The 22,272-nt window shown below is 28.2% G+C and overlaps 3 protein-coding genes across 11 annotated transcripts; 2 read left to right on the top strand and 1 right to left on the bottom strand.

The window, feature by feature from the left end:
* The first annotated feature begins 39 nt into the window (after positions 1-39).
* LOC103573951 (DNA repair protein RAD51 homolog A) lies at positions 40-2,648 on the top strand. The gene is made up of 2 exons (XM_008553257.3): positions 40-586; positions 1,071-2,648. Exons 1-2 carry the CDS (start codon positions 488-490, stop codon positions 2,004-2,006), a joined length of 1,035 nt encoding a protein of 344 aa, XP_008551479.1. The 5' UTR covers positions 40-487; the 3' UTR covers positions 2,007-2,648.
* Positions 2,649-4,130: 1,482 nt separating this feature from the next.
* LOC103573950 (presenilin-1) lies at positions 4,131-8,532 on the top strand. Of its 9 annotated transcripts, none has more exons than XM_053741118.1 (7): positions 4,132-4,365; positions 4,578-4,745; positions 4,824-4,854; positions 5,066-5,175; positions 5,265-5,943; positions 6,019-6,300; positions 7,377-8,532. In XM_053741118.1, exons 4-7 carry the CDS (start codon positions 5,083-5,085, stop codon positions 7,757-7,759), a joined length of 1,437 nt encoding a protein of 478 aa, XP_053597093.1. In that variant the 5' UTR covers positions 4,132-4,365; positions 4,578-4,745; positions 4,824-4,854; positions 5,066-5,082; the 3' UTR covers positions 7,760-8,532. The 9 variants fall into 9 exon arrangements, with proteins under 9 accessions (XP_053597090.1, XP_014299114.1, XP_008551476.1 ...); XM_053741116.1 differs by having other exon boundaries at positions 4,819-4,854; XM_008553256.3 differs by having other exon boundaries at positions 4,578-4,749.
* Positions 8,533-8,699: 167 nt separating this feature from the next.
* On the bottom strand, positions 8,700-20,515 carry LOC103573949 (kinesin-like protein Klp98A). Its single transcript, XM_008553249.3, has 15 exons — positions 20,004-20,515; positions 19,183-19,252; positions 18,272-18,382; positions 17,806-17,922; positions 17,447-17,692; positions 17,122-17,294; positions 16,648-17,050; positions 15,868-16,572; positions 15,574-15,771; positions 14,094-14,216; positions 13,814-13,912; positions 12,407-12,544; positions 11,237-12,328; positions 10,702-10,971; positions 8,700-9,583 (listed from the first exon to the last, which is right to left on the bottom strand). The coding sequence occupies exons 1-15, from the start codon at positions 20,048-20,050 to the stop codon at positions 9,341-9,343; spliced, it is 4,035 nt and encodes a 1,344-aa protein (XP_008551471.1). The 5' UTR covers positions 20,051-20,515; the 3' UTR covers positions 8,700-9,340.
* Between the last annotated feature and the right edge of the window lie 1,757 nt (positions 20,516-22,272).

Raw genomic sequence — 22,272 nt, 5'->3', positions numbered from 1 at the left:
ATCGCGCTTTTTTGACTTTTTGAGACCAATCAGAATAAAGATATTTTAAAAACAAACGGTCATATTTACAGTTTCACAGAAAAGTTTAGCCCTTTCAAACCTGATTTTTTGTTTTTTGGAATTTTCATGAACCGATTTTTTTCCTGTTATAGTAGGTACTACTGAGTATGGAAATATTGAAAAAGCTTTTACGAAGTTTATAATGTTCGCAAACAGAAACAACCGTTTTTAGTTACGTAAATTTTTATTTTGCTATATTTATTTAACAAAACTTTAATGTCCTCAATTGTGCACGGTAGGTTTGAAAGGGTTAGCATAATATCAGCAGCATCAACAAGCTCAGACAAGTAAAAGCAAAAGCAAACAACGCAACACATTAGACAATACAAATATACTACGCCATACCAGTGAACAGAATAAATATATTTTTAATTTTATTAAATTACATTATTATTAAAATTGATTTATTTTATAATAAGTAATAAAAATGAGTGCTGCTGCATCAAAGTCTCGAACTGCACCCGTCGAGGAAGCCGAGGACATCGATGATGAAACTTCTCAAGCTAAGCTCATTTCATGCTTGGAGGTAAAATTCATTTTAATCTATTTTACTTTTTATCTCGTCAATATTTTCCTCATGTCGTGAAAATTGAATCATAGCTGTGATTTAAATAGTTCTGTAAATCAATCTAATTCATTGTTGATTTATTTCTAAGTGATTAATGTTGACGGCAGTGAAAGCACCGAACTACTGACAATTTTGTCAATTTTAAATAAATACGTTTAATATTAATAGAAACTAATTTTAAAAATACACAGCAAGGATTTTTCAAAATCTTTGCTCATGTATTTTTTTTTAATAATATGAAATTTGTTTATAAAAAAAAAAAAAAGAACTGACAAATGTCTGCTATTTTTAATATCAGTAATCATGTGTATATATATTTTTTATATTTAAAATAATCGGTTGATGATTAATCAGATGGAAAAATTATCAGGATAAAGGAAAAATATTTTTGAAATTTTTATGAATGAAATTGTAGGTAATAATTAATAATTTTTAAATTTAGGGCAATGGAATCACTGCTGGTGACATTGCTAAGCTGAAGGAAGCTGGTTATTATACAATTGAAGAAATAGCATTTACACCAAAGAAGAATTTACTAACAATAAAAGGTATCAGTGAAGCTAAAGCTGATAAAATTCTTCAAGAAGCATCAAAACTTATGGTAATGGGATTCAAAAGCGCCACCGAAATTCATCAGATCCGATCAAATATTATCTACATCTCAACTGGATCATCAGAGCTCGACAGATTGCTAGGAGGTGGCATAGAAACTGGATCAATAACTGAAATTTTTGGTGAATTTCGTACCGGTAAAACTCAATTGGCTCATACACTGGCAGTTAATTGTCAATTGCCCGTAGATATGGGTGGTGCTGAAGGTAAATGTTTGTACATCGATACTGAGGGAACCTTTAGAACATCTCGATTAATAGCAGTGGCCGAAAAATTTAAAATAGCGCCAGAAAATGTCCTCGACAATGTGGCTTGTGCTAGAGCTTACAATACTGATCATCAGACTCAACTTTTAGTGATGGCTAGTGCTATGATGACTGAATCAAGATACGCTTTACTTATTGTCGACAGTGCAACAGCATTATATCGTACAGACTATTCAGGTCGTGGTGAATTGTCTGCTCGGCAAATGCACTTGGCACGATTCCTCAGAATGTTACTGAGAATTGCTGATGTTCATGGTGTGGCTGTTGTTATTACCAATCAAGTGGTAGCTCAAGTTGACGGAGCAGCAAGTATGTTTGGTGGTGATCAAAAGAAACCTATTGGAGGTAATATTATTGCTCACGCCAGTACAACTCGACTTTATTTGAGAAAAGGTCGTGGAGAAACGAGAATATGTAAAATTTATGATTCACCTTGTCTTCCTGAAGCTGAAGCCATGTTTGCTATCAATGCTGATGGTATTGGAGACGTCAAAGAATAATAACATTATTTTATAACTTCATTATTTTGTTTAAATTATATTTTTGTTCAAGTGCCTTTTTTGTATTTATAATTCATTTTTATTATAGTAATAATTCAATATTTTAATTGATAAGACCAATCAATTTATCATAAATTATTGAAGTTATTATGATTCTGGATCTCATACAAATTTTACGTTATAATCTTCCGAAAATCCAGCAAAAGAGTCATCCTATGGAGGATACGTTTTGATAACTTTTAAAACAAAATCTCCAGAGCTGGTATTGAAGACTGACTTCTCTAAAGTATCAACTAGCATTCACTTTAAAACAATAATAATAGTGCTAATAATTTAATCTGTGTCTCATTCATTTGGAAAGACAATGATGCAATCTTTAAAAGTTAATTAACAAAAGCAATGTTCAGCAGAATAATTGGCAACAACCTTTTTATATTTATATTTTGTTTTCATATTTTCATTTACAATAAATTACTTATACATCATAGAAATTATTGACGGTATTTTGAAGTTAAATACAAATAATTAATTAAATTATTATAATAAGAGGCACTTGGTTAATAGTTATTTCTACTATTAATTATATATTTTTTAGATCATTCTTAATTATTACACAGAACAAACAATTTAGATGTTACAAAAATTTAATATTTATAATATAAATGTAAGAACTAAATATCAATATTATATTTACATATTTTTATAGAATAATTGTTATAAAAATAAATCTCAAATGTAATTTTTGTAATATAAGTTTTCACCTCAATGTTTTATTTATTATTTTTTTTTTTTTTTTATTTTATAAAAACTTAAACATGGTGACCACAAACCGGGAGTATCGGGAATTATCAGGGAATTTAATGCAACCAGGAAATGTCAGGGAATTTCGAAAAGTATCTGGGAATTCGATTTCGACAGTTCAAAATTTCAAAATTTTTTAATAGTACACTAGTCACAACAATTAAGAGATATTAAAAAAATTATAAATTTTTAACAGGATGTAACTCGAAGGGAAACGGTCGTACAACATAAACAAAAAAGGCAAATTGTAGCTTCAAGTGTCTAGTTTTTAGATCTGATCTTTAAATTTTTTATTATGAACGGTTCTGGAGTAATCCTAGAAAAACTATTGAAAAAAAAATTTTCAAAATCTTTGGTTGTCTTACAAACAGTCTATGGGCTTAAATAAATTTTTTTCGATAGTTATGATTAATTTTTTATTACTCTGGAACCATGCATAATAAAAAATTTTTACAACTAGACTAGAAAACTTAACATCTGGAGCTACAATTTGTCTTTTATGTTCTTGTACGACTATTCTCTTTGAGTTACAACCTGTTAAAAATTAAAAATTTTATTAATATCTCTTAATTTTTGTGACTAGTGTATTTTGAATTTATTTTCGTCATAAAATTTCTTATTAAATATTTTTAACATGGAATAATCAAAATTAGGGCATATCAATTTATTTTATTGACTATTTTTTGGTTTCTTGCATAAGCTAATCATCAGATTCAATTATTAACAATGAAAATACAATCAAAACTTTGAATATATTAACCATACAAATAAAATTTCTGAATCAGGGAAAAATGCGAAAAAGTTAACTGGAAAATCGGATAATATCAGGGAATTTTGATATCATTTCTTTGTGACCACCTTGTTAAATCATTTTTATATAATTTTACTTTTTTTTCATTTTAAAGCTCTCGGAAGCTTTCTTTTTTTCAAAATAATGTCCTACTATGTGTGTAAATGTTTCATAGTTTTTAAATTATCTCTATTAATTGACGCCAACTTTTTGAAAACTTCTTGTGTCAACTTAGTGATAAGTTCCAAGCAAAGTTGAAGGCAAATTGTATCCAACAGTTACAAAGTTTGAAGTAGTCGTCTTTTTGATATGATATCGAAGTTAGCCGACGTCTAATTATTTTGGGATTTTTTTCAAAACGATAAATTAGAAAAAAAATATTTTAAAAAATTGCACCTATAGTTTTTCAAATTTTCTACATGTGCATTTTTTTTTCTTCTTTGTTAAAAAAAAAAAATCCGATAATTGTTAAGTGACTGCTAACTTCATGATCATAAGCTAATGGCATCGCACCTAATTGACACCAATCTTTTTCTGATGAAAAATTCTTGTCATCAGAGTAGTTACATGGATTCAAATAAATTATTTAATTATAATTTGATGTTTTAATAATATCAACAACTGATAATTATAAATAATGATATTTTATTTAAAAATGGTGGGTAACGATTAATTTCTGGATTAAAAATTGGAAAAGTAAAAAACTAAAAAAAGTACTCGTCTAGATTTCCAAAAATTGTATAAGCATAAAAATCAAAAAGTAACAAGGTTTGTAAAAATTTTTAAATAAAAAATAAGTAATCTTGAAGTTTAATTTCGAATTATAACTCGAGTATTTATTTTTTGATCTGTTTAAAAAAAAACTCGTCTGGAAAATTAAAAAATCTACACGAGAATTTTTTTTAAATTTGAAACATTTTTTTTTTACTAAAGTTATAAGATTTTTTATTTTTAAAATGGCGGATGTCGGCTAACTTCAGGATCATAAACAATCTATGACATTTTGTTTTTTTTTATTTTACTGACAATTAATGACATCTAGTGAATATATTTGAAAACTACCCAAGGATGTCAGTTAGTCACAATGGCTGAAAGAAATTTTGGGATTTTCTATAACCTAAATTGAGTGTGCTGTCACTCAATCGCCAGTAAGTGAGTTTCCACTTTATTTTTATTCATTACTATACATAAATTTATTTACGACAATGTCAAATGTTCCAGTATAGTTGCAGCTGGGTATCATCAAGAATCAGTGAGGTAAATTAAAAAAAAAAATTTTTTTTTTCATTTTTTTTCCTTGTTAAATAAAACCAAATAGCAACAAAGGAATAATATAACCAGTTGTTTAAAAGTTATCAACAATACATTTAAACTATTCTTATTCTGAAGAAGAAATATTATATTAAATAAATATTATTTGTACAAAAATTATAAAACTGAATGGATGAGAGTAATTACGATTCTCCAGACGAATATACCAGCCTGATGGATGCCCATGTAGCTGAGACACGAACCGACACTTCAGGTTTGGTCGTCGAAAAAAGAAAGCGACGATTGAAAGCACCCGCCAATAATGAAGTAAGTTTTTCATTTAATTATTATTTCAAAAACGTAAAAAAAAAAAAAAATTATCAATTACCTTTATTGTTAAAAATATTTTTAATCAGGATGGAAATTTACCAGAAGTACGTATAGAAAATCCAAGTTCATCCGGATTTTTCGGTGGATCAAGATCTGCTCCACCTCTTGGTCCAGGTGATGATCCAGATAGTTATCAGCAAGAAGAATTAGAAGAAGGCTTAAAGTACGGAGCAACCCATGTCATTAAACTATTTGTTCCCGTATCACTCTGTATGCTGGTAGTTGTGGCAACAATAAGCTCCATAACATTTTATACAATGAAAGGAGAGTATTTAATTTATACACCATTTCATGACGATGGAGCAGATACAAGCACCAAAGTTTGGCAAGCAGTTGCCAATTCAATGATTTTATTGTTTGTCATTGTTTGTATGACTGTACTTTTAATAGTTTTATACAAGTACAAATTTTATAAATTCATTCATGCGTGGCTGATAATGAGCTCACTGATGTTACTATTTATTTTTACTGCATTATATTGTGAAGAAGTATTAAAAGCTTACAACATTCCAATGGATTTAATTACATTGGCAATTATTTTATGGAATTTTGGATTCGTTGGAATGATTTGTATCCATTGGCAAGGTCCACTGGCTCTTCAGCAAGCATATTTAATATTTATTGCTGCTCTGATGGCTTTAGTTTTTATTAAATACTTACCCGAGTGGACGGCATGGTTTGTATTAGCAGTTATTAGCATCTGGGGTAAGTGTTATTATTTTTATACTATTTTGTTATTAATTAATTTATACTTAATACTATTTAATTACTAATTTTTAGATTTAATTGCCGTTTTGACGCCCAATGGTCCACTGCGAGTTCTAGTAGAAATGGCTCAAGAACGTAATGAGCCCATTTTTCCAGCTCTTATTTATTCTTCAACAATAATGTACAGCTTTACTTTAAGTTATGTTGGTTATATTGGTGCAGCAACAATGGCTAATGATGAATCTGCAGCTGGAGAAGGTGTAAGATCTCCAGCAAGAGCTCAGACACAAAATAGTACTGTAGCAGCAAGTGGAGATGAAGCTGGATTCACCAGAGATTGGGTTGATCATCATGGTAAAAATTTTTTCATATTTACTATAATACTTATAGATTAGGGTGTGCCATTTTGGGACAACTTTTTTTTTCAACGCACTAACAGCTTCTAAACTTGCAGGAAGGTAAAATAAGATGCCTGTTAAAATTAGAGCCCTTAATATTAATATTAACAGGTATCGCATCACGATTTTCTATTTTTCATTTAAATAACATGGGAAAAAATAAATTTTATACCTTGGCGATGGCTCATTGTACCGATAAGTTCAGGATATAATTTTGTAGGAAATTAAACGCTTTACAAAAAAAGTCTCTTATCATTTTTTGATAAATCCATTTGTTCAAAAGTTATTGGAGCTTGAACTCAAATCTATAGTAAATTCTGAGATCTTTTTACTTTTGCGGCAAAAATATCAAACTTATCACAAAATGTCATGAGATCTTTATTGTCGACAATTATATTATCTACAAATTATCTCTAATAAAGTTTTTTCGAATTTCGTATAACTTCCTAGTTATATCCATTTGAATGTCAAACTCTTGAAATTCATGAGAACACTATTTTTTTTAAGAGCTAATATAATGACATTAAAATGTAAATAACTATGAAGTTATGCAAAATTTGAAAAAACTTTATTAGAGATAATTTTTAGGTAATAATATTGTCTACAATAAAAATCTCATGTCATTTTCCGATAAGTCTGATAGTTTTGCCGGAAAAGTAAAAAGATCTCAAAATTTACTATAAATTTGAGTTCAAGCTCCAATAACTTTTGAACAGACGAATTTATCAAAAAATGATAAGAGACTTTTTTTGTAGAGCGTTTAATTTCCTACAAAATTATATCATGAACTTATCGGTACAATGAGCCATTGCCAAGGTATAAAATTTATTTTTTCCCATGTTATTTAAATGGGAAATAAAAAATCGCAACGAGACACCTGTTAATATTAATATTCAGGTCTCTGATTTAGCAAGCGTCTTATTTTACCTTCCTGCAAGTATAGAAGCTGTTAATGCATTGAAAAAAAAGTTGCCCTAAAATGGCACACCCTATTTTAGATATAAATATTAATATTGTATATTAATTTAATAGAAGAACGTAGTACAAGAAGAGCTGAAGAAATACGTCATACTGGAGAATTAAGTGGTCAAGTTAATTCACAAGCTCAACAACAACAATATCAACGATCTGTTTCTGATGAAGAACGCGGCGTTAAATTAGGTCTTGGTGATTTTATATTTTACAGTGTTTTAGTCGGTAAAGCATCAAGTTACGGTGATTGGAATACAACATTAGCTTGTTTTGTTGCTATTTTAATAGGACTTTGTCTTACACTTCTATTACTCGCAATATTTCAAAAAGCTTTACCAGCACTTCCTATATCAATAACTTTTGGTTTAATATTTTATTTTGCTACACGTGTTATTGTCGCTCCATTTGCTGACAGTTTAGCAAGTGAACAAGTATTTATTTAGCTTTAATTTTTATATATACTTAAAGTATATATAGAAGAGACTCATTAATTCCAAGACTTATATAATTTATTAATTGATTAAGTAATTGATTAATTAATTATATATACATATAAATACTTTTATTTAAAGTTTCTTTTTAATTAATATCTATTAATTAATTAACATCAATTTAATTAAATTGCTCTAATAAATTATCGAACAAGGTGAATAATTTTTATAACATTAACATATTAATTTATTTAAATGATTAATGTCATTGATTTCGTTTATATACATATTATAGTATTGTAAAATTGTAAAAAAAAGAAGCAATTTAATGAACTTATTCTCGATACAGTGATATATGAAATTTGAAGTAAACATATATTTAAATTTACTTTTTTTCTTTTTTGTTATTTATGTACAATACACATTAGCGCCTTTATAACACTGGGAATTATAGATATCAATACATTGAGATTCCTACAAGTCCATTGCACAGCCATGGGAATGATTATAATAATGCACTTGGTAAAGTTAGACATTTTCACTATTGGAATATAATTAGATTTTTTTTCTTCTACTAATGCTCGCTTTTACTCATGAGAAGACAATGATGTAGGCAAGATACAAAATTAATAACCTTTTTAAATATAACTTTTTTTTTTTTCTTTAATATTAAAAGTAAATATTGCATTTTTTTAAACATAGATATTTGTATAATCTAGTAAACTTTGAATTTTGTGTTTTATTAATTCAACATTAAAATTTGTTATTGGAGCATTAGATAACAATTCATTTAGTTAAAAAAAAAGGGTTGTCTGATTTTTTTCAATGATTTTTTATCGAAAAATTTTAATTAATTAATTATTTATAATTAGCAAGAGCAAGATTAACAGCGGTAATTATTCTTTTATTATTTAATTATAATTAAGGAAAAGTATAATTTAATCTTATACACATTGAAATTTTATTTTTTATTATATAGATTTATTTAATGTTGACTTATTATTAGAAAAATTAAATTTTCTATCGGGATAACGATTTATTTATTACCGCATAAAAAGCTGTCAATCGACCCAAAAAATATCACTATTAATAAATGTTTTTATATATATTTGTATACATAGATCAGGTCAGTGATTATTATTAAATATTTATTTTTTATTATTTCAATTATTGGTTCATTTTGAGGAAAAATTAACAACTATCATTTATTTTAATTAATTCTTAATTAATAGTTTCAATACTGATAATTCGATCAAGTGATAATACATAAAAGACTGATATATATTATTAATATATAATGAGGCCATTGTTGCGTGTTTACGCCATTAAAAATCAAAAGATTGTGCTCACCGCGTAATACATGAATAAACTTGTTATATAAATAAAAAATTATCTAATTCAATTTGTCGTTAAATATTTATATAACAAGTCGCGATATTAACGTAAATTATTACGATATTTTTCATTCATACTAAAATATAACAATAAATAACGGGATTTTAAAATTGACAACTACTTATTAAATTCATCAGACATTAAAATAAATAAAATAATAAATAATATGAGCCAATACTGTGACCCAAATAATATTTCTTAGCTAGCATCTATCTTACTATTTTCAAATGGTTCACGACGAAAAAATGAACTAAATTCGATTAATGATTGCTTATCAATATTACTAAGATTGCCATGAAATTTGTAAAGAGCTTGACAGCTTGGTAATTCCGAGCAAACTTGAATAAGTCGTCGTAAGTATTCTTCAAGTCGTTTTCTACGTTGACGCGCAATTATTTCATACTTGAACATTTGTCTAGGTGGAAAGTGTATCGCAGATACCTAACAAATTAAATATCATTCATTATTTATTAATTTAAAACAGTATATATATATATATTAGGGTGTTTAAAAAAAATACAAATCTTTTTTTTTTTTCAAAAATACGTTCAAAAGTTTCACGTAGATATAAAAATACGCCTGTGAAAATTAGAGATCTTAATACTAACACTAAGAGGTTACGCATCGCACTTTTCTATTTTCCGTAATAATAACATGGAAAATTTTTTTTGTTAGTCTTCTGATTTTTATTACTAACTAATGATGCGTCGTAGGAAGAATCTGCAGATTTATTTTTGTTGCTAATTAAATGTTCTACAAAAAAGTCTCTTATCATTTTTTAATAAATCCATTTGTTCAAAAGTTATTTGAGCTTGAAGTTAAATTTATATTAAATTTTTAGATCTTTTTACTTTTCCGGCGAAGCTATCAGACTTATCACAAAATATCATGGAACCTTTTTTGAAGACAATTTTATTCCCTTTAAATTATTTTCCATAAAGTTTGTTCGGATTCCGCATTGTTTTCTAGTTATTTTCGTTTTAATGTCAAACTCAACATCGATTAAAACACTATTTTTTTTAAAATCTTGACATTAAAATGAAAATAACTAGAAAACAATGCGGAATTTGAAAAAACTTTATTAGAAATAATTTGTAGGGAATAAAATTGTTTATAAAAATGGTTCCATGACATTTTTTGATAAGTCTGATAGTCTCGCCGGAAAAGTAAAAAAATCTCAAAATTTAATATAAATTCGACTTCAAGCTCAAATAACTTTTGAACAAATGGATTTGACAAAAATTGATAAGAGACTTTTTGTAGAGCATTCGATTCCCTACAAAAATAAGTCTGAAAATTTTTTCTACGATGCATCGTTAGTTAGTTATAAAAATCAGAAGACGCAAAAAAAAATTATTCCATGTTATTCTTATGGAAAATAGAAAAGTATGATGCGTAATCTCTTAGTGTTAATATTAAAATCTCAAATTTTCACAAGCGGATTTTTATATCTAAATGAAACTTTCGAACCTATTTTTGAGAAAAAAAAAATTGTATTATTTTGAAACACCCTAATATATATGTTTATAAATGATAACAATTAAATTTGTACAACATACCTTGCCTTTATATTTTTGACGCATGTAGACACATAGTTCGCGAAATCGTCGAAAACGACGTAAAAGAGTCCAATTATCATCTCGTACGACAACTCGTACTTCGTACTCGTAATAACTGGACGATCCAGCACCTCGAATTACATATGATGGCACACTAACTATCATATTTATTATACTGTCTGCTGTACTATCGCTAGGTATTAAGGAAGGCAACGATCTGGTAATAGAAAGCGCGTAAGGACTTCCTAAACAATCTCCACGATTCAAACTCTGAAATAATTGAAAGTTATTATTATTCATCGAATAATTTTAATTTTATGTTAGAAAAATTTCCCGTTTTGGTAATTTTTTATTTTAAATCAAAAATTAAATATTTAAAAGTCATTAATTTTAAAATGACCCCCATTCATCTTCAATATATGTCCTTATAAGTACATAAATAAATTTCATCTTTTAACTTCTTCTGGGTTAATACTAATCTACTTTACTTGCTCTGATATTATGAGATTTAATTTTATAAAATTATTATACTCACTCTTAGATAAACAGAAGAATATCCGCGAGTTGTGGGCACCCCCGGAGTAATTGATCGACTGGGTGGTTCATCGACACGGTCACTCATTGTATCTCTATCAGACTCTTGTTGATTACTTCCTGATGGAAGATTCCAATTACTATCATCTTCAGACTCGGTTTCAACGTAATCAATCGGTGGTTTCATCATTGATATCTGAGATACTCCTTTTCCCAATTTAAACTGCTTCTCCCGTTTCAACAGCCATACTTCTAATTCAATTTGTTGTCTTTGAAGATCTTGTAGAATTAGTATCTGTCGGTTAACTTCATCTTTTGCGGGGCTACTTGTTTCGAGGCACTTCATTACTACCATTCTCTGTTGGTTTACCATTTCATTCAGTCTTTTCATCTCTTTATTCTCTTGGATTCTCTTATCTATATTAGCTACTTCTTGAGATTCTATATTATCATCTGTCATAAATTTATCATTATCTTCATTTAAATTTGAAATTATATGTTTTTCTAAAATTTTATCGTCTATTTTTTTTTCTATAACTACTTCTTCGTCTTTATCTTCCTTTTCTTCTTTACATTCTCTGCTATTCGGCGTAACTTCAGTACTATTAACCGAATAATTTAAACTAATACTAGATAATAAACTATTTTTAACTTCAGTCTTTTCAGCTGTTTGGTTATTCAATTCATCATTATTTTCTTTTTCTTTATTAATATTTTCGTCTACAATTTTATTCGATTTAATATCTATCATTTCCGCAATATTAATATCAGGAAAAAATGATCTTAACTCTGGAGAATCAGCTGCTGCGGTATGAAATGTCTCACTTGTATCTGTAGAACTAGCCAAATCTGATGGTAATAAACAAAGAGCTGAAGCTATTCTCAATTTACGATTACAAGCGTCTTGAAATGATTTTAAATCATGACTTGAATAAATATCACTGCTACTACTTGACCTTCCTGAAGAAGAAGCTGGTAATGATCGTTTTAAATTTAACGTTAAACTTTGTTTGCGTTTCAAAATTTCTTGAAGTTGATCTTGAGTTCTTTTAGCAAGTTGTAACTTTTTTTCTGTTATTTCTTGACCTTCATACTATAATTATAAGTTATAAATTTATTTTTAAAATAATAATAAATCAATTAATTATTTATTTATATATTGTTTTTTTACCTCCAAACAAAGCATTTGTTTTTGTTTTTCTGTCATTTCCGATAATTCTTCTTCCATTTTGTCAACTCTTGACTGATGTTCACTTAAAGATTTAACTTTACTTTGCAGTTCAGACTCTAGAGCAGCTAGTTCTTTTTTCTGTAAATGTAAAAAAAAAAAAAAAAAAAAACAAATGAGCACAATCAGATAGTTAAGGTCATTCTTAGGCAGTGCCCCCCTCCCCACTTTTTAAACATTTTCATTGACTTTGAATTGTCATAAGCCGAGATATAGATTAAAAAAAAAAAATTACTTACAGTTAATATCAATGAGGAGTTAAACAAAATTTTTTAAATAAATTCTAGTAAAATCTTCATGTCAATTTTATAATTTGAATTTTCAAATTTTTTAGGGTAAAATTTATTCGACAAATTTCGTTTACCTCCTAATTGATAACAACTGTGAGTTATTTTTTTTCACCTTCGGGCGGAAAGCGTCAACTTTCGTCCCGCTGTGCAAAACGAAGTTGCCGCTTTCCGCCTCCGTCGAGGAGAAAAATAGTATACACACCTCGGGAAGTAAATAAGAAAGCCTCAGATCACATGTAATTGTTGGCTGAGACGTAGCCCTAGATGTGTAATATACTATTTTCTCATGATAACAGCATCGAAACTTTAAATTTCAGTGTCTCTACAGCCAGTTGCAACAAGCTAATTTCAAGCCTATGCTGCCAACAACTACTAGCGAATTCGTAATTCACAAATACCTTCATACACCAGGCAGAAACATGCGCGTTTCTTCCCTTGGGAAGAACACACCGGTTTCTGCCCGGTGTTAGTTATATTTAATGTTAATTTGGAGCCTTATTAATCTCATTTGTTTATTTATCGCTTCAGTTTACTCATTTCATTTTTTAAGTGACAGTTTTAATTAAAACAAAGAAAATTAATAAAGAATGAGTGAAAATAATATTTTTGTCATATTTACTATTTAATTAGTGACAGTAAATCACAAATTTCTCATTCTCTAACTGTTTTCCGCATCATCGACTTTAAATTAATTTGTTTCTTACTGGCTGCTGACACTGAAACTTGAAGTTCCGATGCAGGTAATCATGAAAAATATAGTGTGTAACTCAGGATAAAACTTGATTTCAGACTGCGGGTAATGTCAGAAATCTTCATCCTAGTCTTAAATCGTCTTGTTTCATCCCTTGTCACACAATATATTTTTAAATTCTATATCTCGGCAAAAATACTACTATGTTGTTCTTTTTTCAATTGAGGTTTTAATTTTTTTTTAATTAATTAAATTAATTTGAATACGGTTATGATAGTTGAAAGTCATTGCATATTTTTAAAAAGTGAGGATACTATCTGAGGAATACCCTTAATTATTAAAAATATACATTTATATACAAATATTTACATGATGATTAACAAGTTCTTTCATAGCATCCAATGAATTTTGATCGTTCAAACTAGACCATGACTCAGGGTAACTATCTTCACTAATTGCATCGTCAGTCTGAAAAATGAAATATATATTACACATTTTCATGAGATTTTTATAAAAATATTAAACAATTAAAAAAAAATAATTATGAACATGGGTAATTTCTTTTTCTTTTTAAGACTGAAGTCGAAGAATTTTGTCGATCTGATATTAATGATGAATAATCAGAGAAATATCAGAGTCTGTGTCTTACCTTATTAAAAAAATGTTGTCGTTTCTGCAAATGATCGTGATTGTTCATGAATTCTTCAAATTGTCGTAGTTTGGTCTGTAGATTGGTACGTAGCGAGGTGACTTCCCTACACAAATTTTCTACCTAGCCACACATACATACCGTAGCGTTAACAAAATATAACGAATAAAATAATAAATAACAACGCTTGTACGACAGTTTTAAACTCAATAAACAAAAATAAATAATAGTTTATCAAAGCTCTTCTGTCACAACAAATAATTTATTTATATAATATTAAATAACTTAAATAATAATAATAATAATTATAACGATAAATAACTTGTTAAACTTTAAATAAATTTAAAAGTGATAAGAAGAAATACATGCAAACTACTGGGATCAGATCGAATTAGAATATCTTACCTGCTTTTACATTGCGAATTGTGTACTTATTTTTTCCAACTGAGATGCAGGTTCAAAAAAAAAAAAAAATATACGACTACTTATACCCCGAACATTTAGGCAAAGACTGGGTTTGTTAATGTGAAACTTTAAAATTTAATATTAATAATAATTAATAAATAAAGAAATTAATCAATTAATTAATTAATTAAAAGAAAAAAATTAAGTTTACAGGGAACGCGTTTATGCATAACACATAAAACATACGAAAAAAAAGTGTGTGCATTTTGTATAATACTTCAAGGCCAATATTTGTAAGAAAAATTTATTAATCAACAATTAGAGTAATATATATAACAATAATGTTTTTTTTTTTTTTTTTTAACTTATTATTTCTCTCTCTTCTCGCATAACAAACCCATTATTATTTTAATATCCTTTTTTAAATTTTTTAATATCAATCAACATGTAACTTGGATTTATATTTACACAATATATGTTGCATTGTTCTCTGTACAAATTTATCTACAATATAAAATAGAACATACCGCGTCTCATTTTTCCGGCAATATTCTCGTAAATTAATACTAGCACGTTATTTTATACACAATTGATGAGTATTTTTTTTTTGTAAATATCAGGCACAGCAAAAAAATTATTTCATAAAACAAATTTACAAACATTATAACGAGTGATCAAAAAAACTAAATGCATTATTAATATTATTTTTAATTGACCCTGGTAGCATTATTAAACGGTTAATTCTATAATTAATTTATTAAAAAATATATATTTTGGATTATAATTATAATTTTAATTCCCAAGTCCAGCTAAAGGAATAATAAAAATAAAATTTACAATTTCGATATCTCGTAGGTCGTAAGTAAGTGTCTGATAGATCCACAGTGATGGAATAAATTTTAATAAACTTTGATGTATATCCGCGCCGTCACATGTCCAAGGGACATACATGCGAGTAAATGATAATATTGCCGGATAAACATATGAGAACACCGAGTACAACAAGGACCAAGTATAATTGATACTTATTTGGTATTACAACTAAATCCGGAGACGGCGAATCCAAGTCACTTACTTGTGTCATCTCGTCGCGACGTTCTTGCTCCAAGGCTCGTCGTCTAGTACGTAAATCACGTTGTCGTGATTCTAAAGCAGCTATTGCATCAGCCCATTCTTTCCATTGTGCGCCCCATTCTCTCTCAAGTTCCTTTTGTGCGCCCTCAAGAGCTTCACGTCTTGCTGCCCATCTTTCTTCACGCTCCTCTTGTTCTTTCTATTTACAAAAACAAAAAAAAAATAATTACAGTAAACAATACCCTACTGTATTATGCTCATTTAAAATAATTAATTAAATAATAAATTTAATTACCTTAAAATCTTCTTTTTCTTTAATTAAAGCAGCTTTTTGTTGTTCTAATTCTTCAAATGCGCGTAAATCTTCATTTGAATTCAATAAATTATCACTGGAGGAAGATACATTAAGATCAGACACACTCCAACTGAGCAAAGATAAACGTGATAAATTAACAACTGTTGACTGAAGATTTCCATTTCCCGTTCCACCTTCTTTTCTAAGTTTCGCAGCCTCCGCTGGATCATTATAACGAAACATATTATTTCTACCAAGTAAAATAATACAACCCTGTGATAATCTCGTTGGTTTATCAACTTGAGTCATATTGATCCAGCAGTGAGAAGAAAGTGGATGAAGAGTTGCTACACCTGCATCGAGTTCCACGATACAATGTTCAGGTTCAACGTCTGCACCTGTCAGAACGATGTCCTGTAGTGTACTTGCTTCTTCAGTTCCTACTAATGTTTTTCCTTCTTTTAAATGATACAATGTAACTCCTGTACTCAATAAATCATCGTCTATACCAACTAAATGTGGCATTTCGGAATCTAAAACTACACCAACTCCACTTTTTCTTAATCCTAATGCCCGTTGTTCATGAAGTATCATTTGAGTTTCTCGCCACTTTTCGGTCCATTCTTCTGTAAGGACCTTTTCTTGTTCTTGTTTTTCATGAATTTGAGCTAGAAGTACTTTTTGTTGTGGCGGTCTTTCTATACTCTATTAAATTAACAAAAAAAAATCAAATTCATAAATAAATATGTTATGTAATTAATAATAATTATAAATACTTACCACATCTTTCCCAATCATTGATTTCAATTTCATAATCTCATCTCTGAGTTCTCTAATTAGTTTAACATTTGGATCTTCATTAATAGTCGGTTTATTTATAATATTTTTAGCTCTATTAGCATATCTAAGTGTACTTAATGTCTCGCCATAATTACAATCAGCTGGACTTATAGCGGCAATCATTATCGTTTTAGAATTACCGCCAAGTGAATCTTTGAGTAACCAAGTGAGTACACTATCACGATATGGAATGAAAACATTTTTTCTCGAGCTATTTGAGTCCGTAAAAGAACTTATATCGGCTAATGCTGATATCACAGAGCCGAGAGTTACTAGTGATTTATTTATGTGCGCACCTTCTTTTAATCTCTGGCCTGTTGCTCCTGTAGCATTTGCTCGTTCACTAAAAAACAATTACATTTAATAATATTGAATATATCTAAAAATATAAAAGTTTACACCATAACTTTTTACCTTCCAGCTAAATCTACAAGATGAACTTTTGATACAGTTTCAGATGGCATATTACCTTCTGAAAATCCAGCTTGTACAAAAGTTATAGTAAATATCGCGTGACTTCTGCTGCTTACATCATTCATATTTGTGCTAGCAGTAGTTCTGTGCGTGTTTCCTCTCACCATACATTCCTAGAAATAAACATAATATGTGTAATCAACCTAAGATCATAGCTTATTATTTTATAGACCTTGTCTTTAAATTATCCAGCAACAATAATTTGACTAAACGAAAAAAAAAAAAAAAATGAAAAAATTTATTGTTACAATGAATTTAAAATCACCTGAATATCAGAGTAATCGTAAACAAGATGACTCGAGAGATTTTGTACATAAGGGCCTCTCTTTGGATGTTCTCTAACTTTAAGAGAGTGAGATGGAGTTTGATCAGGCCGTAATAAATCTCTTACTCTTTCATTATGAATTTCTAAAAACGATACTTCAGTTCTATACGAAGCTCCAGTGTCTTTTCCAGCTGCCATTCTTGCAAATAATGTTTTACATATTCTCGGTATTAGGCCTTGTGACTCCTATTAAATAATATAAAATTATCATTTATATTATATATTTTTTTTGTTTTGCATATTCTTGGGCGTGAAAATAAACAAAGTAATTATAAGAATTAAAAAAAGAAAACATTTACCGGTGAACCCATCATCGTGAAGGTTTTGCCGGAGCCTGTTTGACCGTAGGCGAAGACACAGGCGTTGTAACCCGCAAAGGCACTTTCTATGACGTCTGTACCGAGATCGTAGAATACCTGAAACGGAAAGGGTAATAGTTTATAGAATCCTTAAACGGTATGATCGTCTTGTGACGTGTCATGATTATAATGCTGAACTTGGATTATGTATATATGCGGAAGCATGCCTTATTGCGCATATGCTTTACTCTTTTTAATGTTGAGAAACCGTAAGACACATTGCTCGTGCCTTTAAATTATTTTAACAATAATACATTCCAATCAATCATCACTACCACAATATCATCATTGATCAATATCATTTGCCAATGCTACATTTAAATTATAATACTTTACTAATTTACATTCAACATCTATAGATATTTAATTGTTGAGTAGTATATTTTAAGTATAATAAATTATATACCTCTTCTTGAGACGCGTAGTTTTCATCAGTAGGCTCATAAGACCAGTAAGAATGATCAAATGTAAAGTCTTTATATCTTTCTTTTTCATTATCTCTACAGCTTCCAGGGCTCTGTAAATATAATAACATAAATAATATAAAATATATTTGTAATTTAGTACAATATCAACCATTAATAGTAATTCTATTGAATTGAATATATTTATCTGATGACTAATGATAATAAGTAATGTGGTAATCGAATAAAACTAGTTTTTCCTTAACACTCTTGAAACTTTCTCCGCAGCAACAGCTGATTGAGTGCAAAATAAATTATTTTTTTTTAAACTCCATAACGGACAATACTGTAATTTATAAATTATTTAAAAATAAATAAATACTTTTTTTACTCTTCTACTCTTTTACACCTTAATTACTTATAATAACAAGTTATATATTAATTAACTCAACATTTTTCAATGTTTTGATATTATAAACTACAGGTTTTATATTACCGTTATTGATACTTCTTGAGGTCAATAATGCTCAGTATGTTACTTAGAGATAAATACATTTAACAAAAAGGCAATGCTTTATTTTGTTTTTATTTAAAGAGAAAGATAATAATAATGTATTTACAATTAAACTATTTAACCGGATAATGAAGAAAGTTAATCGTTTATGATTGATGGTCATTATTTTACGATAGATTTAAATCAATTCAAATTTTAAAAAAGTAGCCTTGATTTAAAACAGGTATAATATAAATATAGGCAAACTGCCACCTGCTGAATCTATTGATACATTATTGGATGACAAGTATATATATATATATATAGCCATTTATATACATATGTATGTTTATTATAAGTTAAATATAATATTTATACTTAAAACTTTGATTCTATTCAGTTATATTAGAGCAGCATTACCTTGTTATTATATATCCGTGTCCTTTTGCCATCCATCTGAACGATCAGTTTCGCATTCATGGCCAGTTCCCTACAATAAAAACATCTTGTTATGCATAAATCAACTAGCAATGTAGTAATAACAGATTTAATTTATACTTTGACCACGCGTTCTTTTTCTCTCTCATACCTCTGTCTCATTTTTACAAATATCTAATTTTATTTTAGTTTAAATTTAAATTTTACTATTAATTAAAAATAAACCTTGAACGTACTATTAATTTAAAATAACTTTATAAATCTGTTAATCGTAATTACAAAAATAGAAGGGATATTATTTAATCATTCATTCGTTAATCTATATATAAGTCAAAATTATTATTCAAATTTAAATTGTATGACAACAAAGGAAGTTAGTGAAAATTTTTGAATATAACTTTAAATGCTTTATTATTCAGCATTTAATTGTGTGTCAACAAAAAAAAATAAATATAATTTACTAAATAAATAGTCTGTAAAATATTTATTTAATAAAAAAAAAAAAAAATGGAGTCAATTATTACAAAGGATTTATGATAGAGAAATTTCTTACGGATTTATTAAAAGGGGTTAAGAGGACAAAAATAAATAAAAACAAAAGTGTAACAGCACAGAGTACGGATGATGACAGGTGGGAGTCCAGGAATGAGAGAATGAATTTTAAGTATACTCCGGGCTTGTAAAAAAAAACCAAAAAAAAAATTAAATGCATTAATTTGAATTAAAATGAAACCAATATGTTAACTATTTGTTATAAAATATATTAATTTAAATAATTTAAAATAATGATAAATAAAATATACCTTTTATTAAAGGGCCGGACCCTTACAGCCACCTTCACCGAAGCCATGGCTGACAATAATATGATGGCATGGACGTCTTATTGCACTGACAAACGTAGCCTGAGGCGAGCGTGTATGGTGATTTATTATTAATTATTCTTCTCCTCTCGGTTTGTTTTTTTAGTTACGCTTTGTAACTATGTGGTTTAACGTCACTACATAGTATACACACAGACATTTTTAGTACGGTTGTTAAAAAATTAATCTGATCACACTCAACCATTATCATCGTCCTCGTTTCTAGTATGTGCTCGTTATAAAACGACCAAGTAATATTCATCAGATCAGAGTATATTAAAAAAAATACAGACTACTCTGAATTGGACACTTGGTATAGACTGACTGACAAATGCAGCCACACTACCAGCTGCAAATGTATATTTTACAATACCTATACACAATGATACAATATGAAAACAGTCAAGAGTGGAGAGTAGAGTAGAGACAGAAAATCTGAGACAGATTAATACCAGCAGTAGGGTGACTTGGATGAGAGACAGAGAAAGGAGGAAGGAGAAAGGAAGGAGGTAAAATATAAAAAATGAAAGAAAAATCAGTGGCGCATGCGTTCATTTTTGCCGGTATTGTCGGATTTGATTTTAAACCGATGATTTAATTTTTGGCGGGAAAATAAAATTATTAATAAGTATAATGAAAGTTAATGAACTTTTTTTTTAGAGCAATCTTACTGATAATGATCATTGCATGACCTTGTAGGGTAAATTTAAAGAAGGTGAAAGCTTTAAATCCATAACGATTGAGATAAGAAAGTTGGATTATGTTCATGGTTTTGTAAGATAACATACGTCGGAAGTTTCAATTTTCTCTAGTATTTTAAATATCTTTAAATCTTTATCTTCGAATTTTAAACTTTGACGTATGCTGATAAAGGGAAAAAAAAAATTTATTATAGAACGGAAGTTTATGTGTTGATATAAATAAACAGAAATGTTTATATTTACTTATAGCAAAAAATTCTTGATGGCGATAAGAATTCAAAGAGATAAAGAATAAAACAGGTTCTCTTCTTGACAATTGCTGGAAGGGATTTCAATGAAAAATACACCTACGTTGAGGTAATCTATACTTTTATTATTTTGTCACAGATATGCTTATGTATCATACATTTACATATATATGTATAAGTTACTTATTGTTGTATACACTTAACTGCGGTGTTACTGCTTGTGTTGTAAAACCGCAAGCATTCACTCTTATGTTATTTCTATCGACTATTTTTATAGCCTCGATCAATTTTAAATTGTTACGTTTAAAATAAAAATAAATATGCATAAGTAATAAGAATATACGCTGAATTATAATAAAAAAAGAGATTTAAATAAAGAAAGAATAAGTATAAAACGTAAAATAATATAACAACTGTTGTTTATTTATATTATGAAGCTACGAAGTGTAACGGATTTGTTACAAGGGTCAAAAAACTTTTTGTCTTTAAAATTAGACTTGCTTTACTCTTAATCATAATATTAAAAACAAAACAAGTTTTTAAAGTTTACTTGAAATTAAACATCATGTTTGAAAATCAATGCTTATTAAGATAAGTTAAATTTAATTAAACGGATTTTTTATAATCAATATCTCTAATCACAAGACTATAAACGCGAAACCTTGAAGAAAGTATTAGCGGAAAAAATTCGTTATGATTCATAAACAATCACTGCTTGACGTAATCATGCCTGCAATATCTACATTTAATTCTACACATATACGTATATACTTTTATTTATATTAATGTCTATATACAAACATGACATCTGAAAGAGACAAGACATTTAGTTACATCCAATTTATATTCTACTCACAAAGTTACATTTCCTTAACTTCCGAATAAGTAACAAGTTTTACCAAAGAACTCATCTTTCACCGTATACTACTACTCTTTTTATATACTTCTTGTATTTGTATTAAAATAATATATATATTTACGTAGTTAACTCTCAGTATAGCTTTATAAATTGTTATACATTCACCAAGAAATTTAAGAAATTTATATTATTCCAAGAATGCTGCATGTCATAGTAAAGTGTCAGTGTAGGATCTGACACATCAATACATCATGCAATCAAAACGTCATGTTGTCTATGACTAGTCATATCTACTAATTTAAATGTTTTTTAATTGACATTTAATTAACTATACGTCATTGTGAAAAAATTCATTTTAAGATAAATATTAAGTCACTATTTAATTTTTTTTTAATTTTCAAATA

Source organism: Microplitis demolitor, chromosome 8, assembly GCF_026212275.2.
Source record: "Microplitis demolitor isolate Queensland-Clemson2020A chromosome 8, iyMicDemo2.1a, whole genome shotgun sequence".
Classification (NCBI taxonomy): Eukaryota; Metazoa; Arthropoda; class Insecta; order Hymenoptera; family Braconidae; genus Microplitis; species Microplitis demolitor.
Note: the sequence above shows the minus strand (reverse complement) of the source record. Positions and strands in the feature narration are given on the sequence as shown.